This window comes from Rhinolophus sinicus, chromosome 1 (assembly GCF_057876585.1).
Source record: "Rhinolophus sinicus isolate RSI-liver-muscle chromosome 1, RSI-T2T, whole genome shotgun sequence".
Lineage (NCBI taxonomy): Eukaryota > Metazoa > Chordata > Mammalia > Chiroptera > Rhinolophidae > Rhinolophus > Rhinolophus sinicus.
Genome location: NC_142501.1, coordinates 44,949,369 through 44,961,804, shown reverse-complemented (window position 1 = coordinate 44,961,804; position 12,436 = coordinate 44,949,369). Strand labels below are relative to the sequence as shown.

The following is a 12,436-nucleotide window of genomic DNA, read 5'->3' as shown; positions in this document are numbered from 1 at the left end:
AGAAAAACTTAGCTAGTAAATGGAAGAGCCAGGATTGGAAACCTAGGTCTATGTGTCTCCGAACCTGCACTCTGACCCCCTTTGGTACAATTGCAGGTAACTAGAAATCAAGTATTAATGGTTTGAAGAGTTATAGACTGAGAGTTTTCTGATTTCAGAGAAGGGACATATGCCAAGATATGAGAAATAAGGAAGACTTTGACAAGGAGGCATTTAGGATGAACCTGATAGGATGGTTTGTGCAGGGAAGGGTAAGGATTGGCAACCCAGATTACAGAACAACATGAGCACAGACATGGAGGTAAAAATTGGGTATGTCTGGAAACTAAATCCAACTGGGTTGAATAGAATATACGTAAGAGAAATGGTGGACCGTGAGGCTAGAAAGGTAAGAAGGAAGCATATACAAGAATATGGGGAGCCAGTAAAAGTTATTTAGTATTTAGGGATGTTACAAGACTCTGTTTAATCGGTAAACATTTATTGCTTATTGTCTCTGAGGGAAGAATAAGAATCTTGCTAGAATCTATTTATTTATTTTTATTGTTATTGTTAATTGAAGTTTATTGGGGTGACAATTTTTAGTAAAGTTACATAGATTTTGGGTGTACAATTCTGAAATACATCATTTATATATGAACTGTAAATGATGGCAAGCAGTTCCCCAACTTAAAAATAATCTGCTCTGTGAAAATATTCCTTTTTAATGATTCAAATTAAATTTACCTCTCCAGGATAATTAGATAGTCAACATGTCAGAAAAACACATAGAACAGTTTTATGATTATATATTTAGGTCAAAAATAAAATCCATCAAATAGTGACCCCTGGAAAAGAAAGGTGTGTGTGTTTGTGCATGTGGTGTGTTATGAGGAGGGAGGGAGGTAATCAAAGCAGAATGTTCTGAAGAGGCTGATTTGGGATGGCCATCTTAAATTCAGGGGCAGTTCAAAACAAGATTCCTTTATTGTATTTCAAATTTTTATCTAATTACTTTTTTAATACCACATCATGCATACACTAGGCGTCCCTGGCTTCCGTCTGATCCTTTACCCCCTACTTCGTCCTTGAACCTGCTGCTGGGGGTCAGGGATAGAGTTAGGATGCCTGTGGCAGGTTAACAGAATAATTACTGTTTTCTTAGCGCATTTCCTTCTCATAGGAGAGAAACTGTTTAAATACTGTGTATTATTAAGAGAACCTGATTTAGCTCATATTGACAGTATTTTCCCCTTTTTTTATCTGTTTATTTTAGATCGTACTTGTAAAGTATGGAATCTGGTGACAGGGCAGGAGATCATGTCACTGGGAGGCCATCCCAACAATGTCGTGTCTGTAAAGTACTGTAATTATACAAGTTTGGTCTTCACAGTGTCAACATCTTATATTAAGGTGTGGGATATCCGAGATTCAGCAAAGTGCATTCGAACACTGACGTAAGTAACTTGGAGACAAGTAGCACAAGGGGCAGGAGTTCCTCTTTACGGAGTATAAGGGACGATAGGCCTATGAAAGCATTTTTATTTATTTATATCTGTCCACAAAGGATGTTCAAACGTTTACAACAAGAACACTGTTAAAATAAAGGGAAAAAGAAAACTACTGAGAAAATAAAATTTGAGAGCCTCGTATTAAACAGGAAGAGCTAAATCATATTTGATTTGTGACTAAGTACACATTTTAAATTTCCTTGCTCCAAAATACTAAAGTACTACATTTTTGTAGTATTTATTACTTGATGTGGTTAAATGATTTATATTACTTGCTTCAAGTGAATACCACTTCTTGGAAAACGGCTAAAATCATCATTGTAGACAGTTGAGAAGTATTTGTAATCTTTAATTAGCAGGTTTGAATAATTGATAGGTTTTTGTTTACTATGTGTATCTGAGGTGCTGTGCTAGGTGCTGGACATATGATGACCAAAAAGTACACAGTTCTTATTGTTGCCTATCACCAGTTTCCTAGGAATTCAAGGCATTTTAAGCTGAACTCTTGTGCAGAAATGTGATTTGTTCTGCTTTGTTCTGTCTCCGTGAAGGTCTTCAGGTCAAGTTACTCTTGGAGATGCTTGTTCTTCAAGTACCAGCCGGACAGTAGCTATTCCTTCTGGAGAGAACCAGATCAATCAAATTGCACTAAACCCAACTGGCACTTTCCTTTATGCAGCTTCTGGAAATGCTGTCAGAATGTGGGATCTTAAAAGGTAGAATTTTGAAGAAAATGTACTTCCTGCATATGGAAAATACAACTTTCAGACATTAACATATTAATGCATGTGAAATCTAAATTTTATAACCCCAAAGTTAATGTAAAATCATAGGCTTTTCTGTTCAGCCCAACACCCCTGAAAGTCTCTTCTGTCCTCTAGCAAACTGACAACTTTCATTTCTTTTAAGTTCTATTGTTGGCCAAAAAATATGTATATGAAGGAAAATAGAATTGAAACCTTAGCCTGTCTTAATGTTTGTCTACAAATTGAGTTGTTTACTAGGAAGAGACCAAAATTCTCATCCTAAGTTCACCAGTATCTTTGAAAGAATTCCTTTTTGCAGCATCATTTAAACATTTCCTATCTCAAAATTTTCAGTTTATAAACTTAATTTAACAAATGTGGGCATAAATCCTCGGAGTTTTGGTGAATATAAAATAAAATATTAAGAAGACAAAATTGTTAAAAAGAAATAAATATTGATAAATTGAAATGTAAGGCATTACATCTTTGATTTAATTATTTGCCATGAAATATGAGCTTTTATCCTTTAGTCGAGTGTTTATTTCAGTTTCTTTTCTAGCTCCTAAAATTTTGGCAGCAGGAGACTATTCATTTATTAGTTAACAAATATTTATTCAACATCAATTGTGGCAGGTACTGACCCAGAACTGTCATAGGTCTTGGGAATAAAGACTGAGCAAGACAAATGTGGTATCTACGTTTTTAGAGGTCATGTTATAATAGAGGATAAAGGCCATTAAACAGACAATTACAGGGTACTGTACTGAGTCAAGTTTGCAGTTCAGATAGTACAGGGTACCTCCCATCTAGAAGGGCTTTGTCAGTGGTAAATCAAAGCAATACTTGTGTGAGCAACTTTGAGAATAACTAGTTATAACTTATAACATTTCAACAAATGACTGAGAAAGTATAATAAATGTGATTTATAGATAAATAGAAGAGAGGGAAAGAGAGGAACCACAGTCCTGAGTACTATTTTAGAAATAAAATGTAGAAAACTATAAGTGGTGCTTGTTTAAGAAAAGAAGAAAAGAAGTGAGGACTTGGTTTATTCTTGAAGATATTAAATTTGACTCTTAACTAGGAATACCATGGAGAAAGATACTCAAAATCATGACATAAGACAGAAAAGGTCAGCTTTTGAAAATCTTTTTACTTTTTGGGGTGGCTGGTTAGCTCAATTGGTTAGAGTGTGGTGCTAGTAACACCAAGGTTGCTGGTTCGATCCCCACAGGGGCCACTGTGAGCTGTGCCCTCCTTAAAAATAAATAAATAAATAAATACTCTAGAAAAGAAAATCTTTATATTTTTTATTTTGCTGTAAAGTTATATCATTTGAGAGCTGGTTGATTTCAGCAAAGTGATTAAATATGGTTTTATTTTAACACAGTGACTAAGAGAATAGTTTTCAAGAAACTGTAATATCCTGGAAGCCTAATATAATACATCCCTATATTCTAGCAGCTTGATTTTAGGTAGGACTGTGAAACAAAGGTTCATTGTAAACCCCGGATAATTGACATCAGACATTTTGCTACCAGCCAGATATATGTTCTGGTCATTTTCGTATCTTTATAATAACGGATGAAATGTACCACCTCTTTTCTGGTGTACATATACATACATATGTGTGTGCATAGATATATGTATGTATACATGAGTGCATATATGTGCATTTGTATATGTAAGAATATTGTGTGTGTATAATAAAATAATTTTACTTTCTCCATATTATTATTGATTCAGCAAGTTATATCAGTGATATAGTTGTTTTAATCAAATTTGAAAGTGGATCTCACAACATCAGTTATATGTCTGTTAGACATTTGGGCATTTAACAGATTACGGATTATCTGGATTTAGGTTGGAGTTAAAAATTAGTCATTAGAAAATTTTTGGACTTTTGATGACTTTTTATTTACTACCTAAATAACATTAGTCAACTTTGAAATAACTTCTTTAGGACTCTTCCCACTTGCATCATGTAATAGATTAGTTTGGCCAATTTTGTTTTTCCTTAATTTGAACAAAGTTGCATAGAGGCGGAGCTAAAAATTTTTTTAAAAATTAGTGAATTATTTCATCAAAGAATGTAGATTATTTTTGTTGAGAGTCAGTGTCAACATGCTAAAAAATATTTTCAAATAAAATTATTTTTTCTTTCTTTTTAAAGGTTTCAGTCTACAGGAAAGTTAACGGGACACCTAGGCCCTGTTATGTGCCTTACTGTAGATCAGATTTCCAGTGGACAAGATCTAATCATCACTGGCTCCAAGGATCATTACATCAAAGTGTGTATCACAGAGTTGTTGAATTATATTCTTCTATTAAATGATATGTTTGAAGTATTCAAACTCTTTCACCCTTTCTCTTAATCAATTTTCTTTTTCCCATTTCTAAGCTTAGCTTTTTCTTCCTGATCTTTTCTTCAGTAATAGTTCCTGCTTATATCATCTTAATTAATTATGTATTCTCATTTTTGATAGAAGATAGGTTGGGAGGAATTTTAAAGATTTTAACACAGTCATGCAGCTAATACTTAAGTCTCACCGTCACCATCTTTTATACTGAGCATATTATGGCCTTCAGACTTTATGAACTTTGCAGGTAAGGAGAAGAAAGATGTTTAGTTTGATTCTGGAAATGTTAAATTTGAGATACTACCAGAGGACATCATCACGTAGGCCAGAAGACTATTAGAAAGGCAAGTCCAGAGCTCATGATAAGTTATGACTAGAGATGTCGGTTTGGGAGCCATTTACATAGAAGCAGATATTCAAGGAGTTGGATTGGTGGCATGGTCAAAGGAGAGAGAAGGTAACAGGAGTCAGCCTTGGGAAATACTGTAAGAAGCAATAGGAATTAAAAAGAGGATACAGTAAGAAAAAGTGATAGGAAGAGTGTAAGTACTTTTCCCAGTAGCTTGAGAAAAGTACTGATGAGAAATGGGTTAGTGATTTGAAAATAGAATGGATAAGGGGAAACAATTTTGTATTCAGTAGACTTAAGCATGTTGATATGCTTAGGAAATGGGCTCAGTGGTGAAAAAAAGTGTGAGAAGAGTGAAGTGGTAGCAATTGATGAGGGTGGTAGGAGGAGTTAGAATCAAATCAAAGATGTGAACCTTGGGAAGAAGTAAGTATACTCTAGCATCTGGGGAAAAAAAAGGGAAGAGTAAGAGAATGAAGATAAAAGGAAACTTTGGAATGATGGTAAAGGTCCAAAAAATATACTTTTGATCATGCTAACTTTTTCAGGAAATCACAGGGTCAACAGCTAAGAGAGACGAGGGCAACTGAGGGGAGTGAAATGTTTTGAAATAGCAGCTTTAGGGCCATTTGAAATGACTACCAGGACTGCAGAGCTTCCCAATAGAGTTTAAATTACAATCCTATCAATTAGTTAAATTTCAACTGGATTGGTATGTAGTATTTTTGGAATTGAATATACCAGGTATACACTTGTACATGAAAAAATTGATTGCCTTTCTTAAAAGCATGTGACATGCAAGCAGAAGTAGTGTGAAAATAGGACTCAGGTTCATCCAAAGTCATACATACCAGGGTCATTTAGTTAACTTAGAAAAGTATTGTGACAAAACAAATCATGTCTGGTTAGTATATGAGTATACGTCTATGGGGTTCTATGAAGGAACACATATAGGTGCTTGTTTATAAGTTAAGTAAGATGACTGCTTTCTTTCTAATTTTTTTTAGATGTTCGATGTAACTGAAGGGGCTCTTGGAACTGTGAGTCCCACCCACAATTTTGAGCCCCCTCATTATGATGGCATTGAGGCGCTAACCATACAAGGGGATAACCTATTTAGTGGGTCCAGAGATAATGGAATCAAGAAATGGGACTTAGCGCAAAAAGACCTTCTACAGGTAATGTAAAACCTTTCATGTAATGGAGTGGGTACTTCAAAGCCATTCAGTCATCTGTATAAGAATTTGAAGAGCCTCTATGTAGCTCTTCATTGTTTAGGTATAATATCAATGACAGCTTCCTCTTAAGGAGTGTTTTATCATCACCCATCAGATTTACTAATTAGAGAAGGGCGACATTCAACATTTCATAACACCTCCTAGATAAGAGGAGAATAAACACTGATAACAGTTGAAAGATCTGGGATTGTCTCACACATGTGTTCGCTAAATAAAATCAGTCTCGGAGTAGAGCAGTTACAGTTTATCATTTTGTTTTGTTTTTGTTTTATGTATACATATTCCATAGATTAACACATTTAGCTAAATTCACAGTAGTGTAATGATTCCTCATCTTACAAGAGCATCTTCATGCATCTAAAAGTAATGATTCTCTCATTTTCTGTAGAACAATAGTTGGGTTGAAGTATTGTATCAATACAATCAAATATTGGTGTCTTTTCCTAATTCCCAGGGGGAAGAAAATAGTTAACAGATGAAATCACTCTAAATTTCAAGCTTTTCCTTACACGTCTATGGGTGTGTATATATTGCAGTTGCTACCACTTTCCTACTTGCAACCAGACAAAAACAAAATAAAGAAGTAGCATGAATATTAATAGAAAAAAAACAAACTTGGCAACAGATGAGTAAATTGCATTCAAAAGCTTTTCTTTTCTAGACATACATTCACAGTTGTAACTTTTATATTGTGCATATAAATATATTTATGCATAAAATATTGTCATACAATCTGATCATATAATTATTGTTTGTTTATTATGAAATATATAGGTTAGCTCCAGTCTTCTACAAAAAGCTTTAGGCCTCTATGTTCTCTAACAAAAGTTTAAGGCAGTGAATTTATGAGGCAGTCCTTATAGTCTACATACCAGGTTGTAGTTTACAAAGTTGTATTCAAGTAAATTTTGGAGAAAGGTGAGATATTTACTGCCCATGAAGAAGATGTAATGTTTGAAAAATTTCACATACTTTTCAGATTTTTTAGATTCTATAGATTTTTAACATCATAGGCCTTTACTATTGTTAACACTGACGATAATTAATGAATCAAATTCGGGAGCAAATTACAGATTTATTTCTTTAAATTACTAAGTGTGATTGTGTAGAAAATGATTTTTACAGTTTCCAGGCCCTTCAACATTCCAAAAATTGATTTTTGTCAATAAAAATGTTTGTAACTGTTTTTGGTGTGAAAATGTCCATTTGGAAAGCTCCCCTTCAGCTGCGGATTTCTCTTTATTTTTTCTCTCAGCAAGTTCCAAACGCGCATAAGGATTGGGTCTGTGCCCTGGGAGTGGTGCCAGGCCACCCAATTTTGCTCAGTGGCTGCAGAGGAGGCATTTTGAAACTCTGGAACGTGGATACTTTTGTGCCAGTGGGAGAGATGAAGGGTCACGATAGTCCTATCAATGCCATATGTGTTAATTCCACCCACGTTTTTACTGCAGCCGAGTAAGTTTCCCCCCATATGATTTTCCTCTGTATTTGTGACTTGTGTCCAGGTCTAATAAAGATTATAAGTTGTAAATACCTTGAAATGTAGACTATGAAAACCTTGAAATCCCTCTTTTATTACAATTATTCTCATATCTGCATGAAGATGTCTCATTTATATTTTTGGATGTACGCTGTGGGCACTGAGTTTAGGCTTCCCAGATTGTACATGATGACAGTGTTACTCCTGTATTACATTCTGCTTATACTAGTAAGTCTGCTACCAAATCCTCCCCTGATGATTTCTTTTTTTTTAATAAAATCATGCATAGATGAATAATTTCTAAAGAGTTTTTTCCCCCAGAAAGATAACAAACTTGCCATTTTGCACATTTAGGACAAATCATTTGAAAAATCTCTTTGAGCCTCTTCTACCTCCCTTTAAAATATAAGTACATAGTAATAACATCCGCTTCCTTCTTTTTGTGGATGGCTGGGTTGATTGATTCTCATTTATTCCTTCATGATGAATTTCCTATGTGCCAGGCACTGTTCCAGGTTCTTGGGAATAAAGAGGTGAATACAACAGATTCAAACCCCAGTTTACATTCTAAGGACAAGGAAAGAAAACGAATAAGTAAACATTAGTTAAATGGTGATATGTGCTATAGAGAACAATAAAACAGGGAAGGGGGAATGAGAATATCATGGGGTAGGGGTTACACAACAGGAGGTCAGTGAAAGCCTCACTGATAAAGTAACATTTAACAAGATGCTTAAAGAAGGTGGAGAGATGTTGTGACCATAAAAAATGACATAATATGTATATAAGCCCTTTGGAAAGGAAAGCATATGTACTGTAATATGAGGCATTGGTCTCATTCAAATAAAATGTAGTTTCTCATGAAAATTTATCTTGACAATCTCCCTGCATTATTGGTGTACCTGTCATATTACTTAATTTAATTTGAGCACCTTCTTGATCCATCTAGCCCACATGCATGGTTACCCTAATTTTATTTTGAAACCCCTGCAAAATTTCTGTGGCATTGCTTATTATTTGTGCTGTTTACATTGAATCCCTTTTTCCATTTAGAGTTACTTTCTTTTCATCTCTGAAGTACATCAAAGCCAATTTATTTTGTGTTTCTCTAAAGTGCTTGCCTTCGGTGCTTCAGGGATACTATTTCCACAATGCATTACTTTCCTCAAAGTCACCACTTTTGTTTATTCCTTCGGAAACTTGTTTTGTTTGTTTGTTTGTTTGTTTGTTGATCATTTACTGGAAATAACTTAATACCCTTCAGAGCTGTAGGACTATAGAAGTATTGTGTATCACTGAGGTCTGGTGGGTGATATGATTTACTGTATTTACCTGCCTTCCACGACATTTTAGGTCTTATTTTTGAAGACCTAAACTTTTTCTCAGTTTATCCATAGTGTATCAGATGGAAATGTGTTTACTACATAACTTAAAAATCAGGAAAATAGCCAAGGATATCAGAAGGTCTATTTTCAAAATAGTTCTACTTATTTATTTGTTATTTAACAAACATTTGTATACTGCTTAGTATCTACCAAGCATTGTTCTAAGTGCTTTTGAGGCATTTACTCATTTATTCTTCATGAAAACTCTAGAAGATAAATATTCTAATCCCTATTTTACAGGTGCTAAAACAGAGGCAATTAATAATTTAAAGTCTTTGTGTAGTAATTCCATTTTATCTGATATTTCTAGATCTGTTGTCATTGATTGATTTTTCTTATAAATATGGGTCTCATTTCTCCTGCTTCTTTTATGTCAAGTAATATTGTATTGGATGGTGAATATTGTAATGTTTTGAGTATCTGTATTTTTGTTGTATTCCTTTAAAGAGTGTTGGGCTTTGTCGGACAGTTAAGTTACTTGTGGTCCAGTTTTATCTTTTTGGGACTTGTTTTTAAATCTTCTTAGATTTCTATTGAATATTCTAGGTGTTTGATAGCTCTACTTTATTGGTCGGAACTTGAACATAGACTTCTGTGAACTCTGGGAATTGTTCACCTTATAGCTCACTCACTAATAGTTGTTTTTTGGCCTGGCCTGGCACTCTTACTCTTTCTTTTATGTGCAGCTTAACATTCAGTCAAAGACATTGGGGGACCCCTATGTAGATTCATGGAGTTCTTTTTCTATAGCTCTACAGTTCTTTCTGCATAACTTGCTCCCCTTCTCTACTTGGTCCTGCAAATTCTAACTACTTTATACTTCCGAGATTTTCATTTCTATGTGTTCAATTTAATGATTCGCTGGTTTTCTGTTTGGATTCCCACTCCCTGTGCTGTAGTCTGGAAAGTGATTCTGGGTTAAAAGCCAGAGCTGTCACACAATTCACCCTCTTTGTTTTCCTTTCCTCAGGGATCACAGCCTCTCACTACCTACTGCCCAATAGCCCTTAATAATATGAGCATTTTAATATCATTATTATGGGTACCTGTTAGATATATGTATGGGGCAATGGATATTTTTGCTTACTATTAAAGACGTCTTCAGAAAATGTTTCCATGATAAGTAATTCTAAGAGTTGTTTCTTTATCTTTCTTCCTCTTTTCTGATGTTCATTTTTAATTTATTGTTTTGTAGTGATCGGACTGTGAGAATTTGGAAGGCTCGCAATTTGCAAGATGGGCAGATTTCCGATACAGGAGATCTGGGGGAAGATATTGCCAGTAATTAAACATGAATGAAGATAGTCATAAACTGAATACTGTGATAATGCTGTGTATGGTCTTTATGGAAATTGTTACCCTACATTTATTAGGCAAAGATTTATGAATGGGATTAACTGGAAAATATATCTGAATCCAACTGCTGAATATAAGTGGTATTCTAATAAAATTGTGTGCTATCCTGTGTGCTTAATATTAATATCTCCCAATACATATATATCCTATAATTGATATACTGCTTGATTCACACTTTTATTGTGGCTGGATTTTTGTGACTAGCTATAAAAAAACACCTTCAAATTATTTGAATTACGATATGTCTGCTTTTGTGACAGTCAGAAAATACACCTGGAATGTAATACAACCCACTATGAACTCATTCATATAGTGTGTTCAGATGATTTATGTATTTAAACATATTGGAAATGCTAGTCAAATTGTGGCCTGTTTGTCTGGTATTTATATCAGTCTATGGAGGGTTTCCAAATTTCAAACCTCTTTTAATGTAATGGAAAAAAAACAAGATGAGAATACCGTTGATTTTTCATAAAGAGGAATTGACTTTAATCTACTAACAAAGAACGTTAAACGGTTTGTGTTAAATGTTGACGTTTACTTGTATTGACCAAAGTTTTGCAGCTGTGCTATATATATCCTGTGCTCAGGACTACAATGCCGTCAAGTTGTTTTATTAGTGCTGTGCATACATTCTGTGATGGAAACATTTTTGATGTCTTAACAGATATATATTTTGATCTATTTTCCTATGGAGTTATTTCTATTATCACCTTTTAATTTCATTTTTATTTAATAGTAGTATTTCCTTCCCCTTTTATCTATTTTTTTTATATGCTGCTAAATATATTTTAAATATACTATGTTTGCAAACCTTGGTAGCTATGATGAAAAGTGTATCATCTGTGGTGGGCAAAGCTATGTAAATAGGTAGATTGTAAAGAAAGAATGTCTTGTTGTAACAGTATGAATTTTTAAATGCTGTAGATTGGATTTTGCAAAAGGATGTATAATTTATCTGTCTGCCCCGAATATTAATTTGTAAATTCTGCAAGTTTAATTTTTATGTAGATGGTATAACATTTGAAAATATTGTCTTGTGATTTTTTTTCCTTGAAAATATTTGCTTGTAAATGAAAGCTGAGGTAGGGCTTAATAAAATAAACATGTTGCCATGAATTATTTTTATTCTATTGTTCTTTTTTATATGAAAATGGCCAGTGTTTATAAAAATTTGTTTTATCTGTGTGTGATGTAAGGAAAGACATTTTGTTATTATCCAGCAATTTACATGCATTCCCTTTTTTGCTCACTAGACATGAAATATTTTTGAAATTTTTCAACCATAAACCAGTCTTGATGAGCTATGGAAGCTCACCATTTAAAGGAAGTAAACAAACTATATAATTTAGGGATTTGAACATAGATGGCAAACAAATAAAAATTATTCTCACAAGTGTTAGGACAATAGTGACCTTGGTTACTTGGACAAGAAATGGAGGGAGTGGTGACTGGTGGGTGTTGCAGGAGGTAAGTTGGGAGTATAGAGGAATGGGGAGACGCTTCTAGGGTCCTAGTAATGTTCTATTTCTTGACCTGGGTCCCACGTGATGTGTTAAATTATATAGCGGGAGTGCCAAAAAAATGTATGTGAGTTGACACTTTGGTCAATGTTGCTCAAGCAGTAGTTCACCGTAATCAGAAGTGTCTGGACGTTGATGGTAACCACTTTGAGCACCTCTTGTAGTTGCAGAAGTCAAATGTGACTATATATGGAGTAATACAATTTTAATCCAATTTTTTTCCTTTCTTAAAATGTGTATACATTTTTTTGGCCCCCTCTGTGTGTATATGTGAATTTCTCTTTTCTATTTTTCATATGTGTGTTAGATTTCAGAGTCAAAAAATTTTAAAAACCCTTTTAAAGAAGGGATTTTCTAATAAAGAGAAACTCAGCTACTTTGTAATTTTGCCTCCTTCCCTGAATAAAGATACCACACAAAGACCTGAGAGATAATTGTTAGGACTATTTTGAATTTCAGTATTCTCAGCGTGTTTCTTTTCACAGGACTATTGCTCAAAAATAAGAGTT

The 12,436-nt window shown here is 34.1% G+C and overlaps 1 protein-coding gene across 14 annotated transcripts in view; it reads left to right on the top strand.

The window, feature by feature from the left end:
- The window catches only part of KIF21A (kinesin family member 21A), a 132,938-nt gene extending 121,415 nt beyond the window's left edge, over positions 1-11,523 (top strand). For all 14 annotated transcript variants that reach the window (XM_019736440.3, XM_088798833.1, XM_019736430.3 and 11 more), the window contains 6 exons: positions 1,256-1,436; positions 2,042-2,206; positions 4,410-4,527; positions 5,953-6,123; positions 7,439-7,638; positions 10,244-11,523. In XM_019736440.3, coding sequence (XP_019591999.2) covers positions 1,256-1,436; positions 2,042-2,206; positions 4,410-4,527; positions 5,953-6,123; positions 7,439-7,638; positions 10,244-10,337 — 929 coding nt within the window. In that variant the 3' untranslated portion in view covers positions 10,338-11,523. The remainder of the gene's footprint in view (positions 1-1,255; positions 1,437-2,041; positions 2,207-4,409; positions 4,528-5,952; positions 6,124-7,438; positions 7,639-10,243) is intronic.
- Positions 11,524-12,436: the final 913 nt, after the last annotated feature.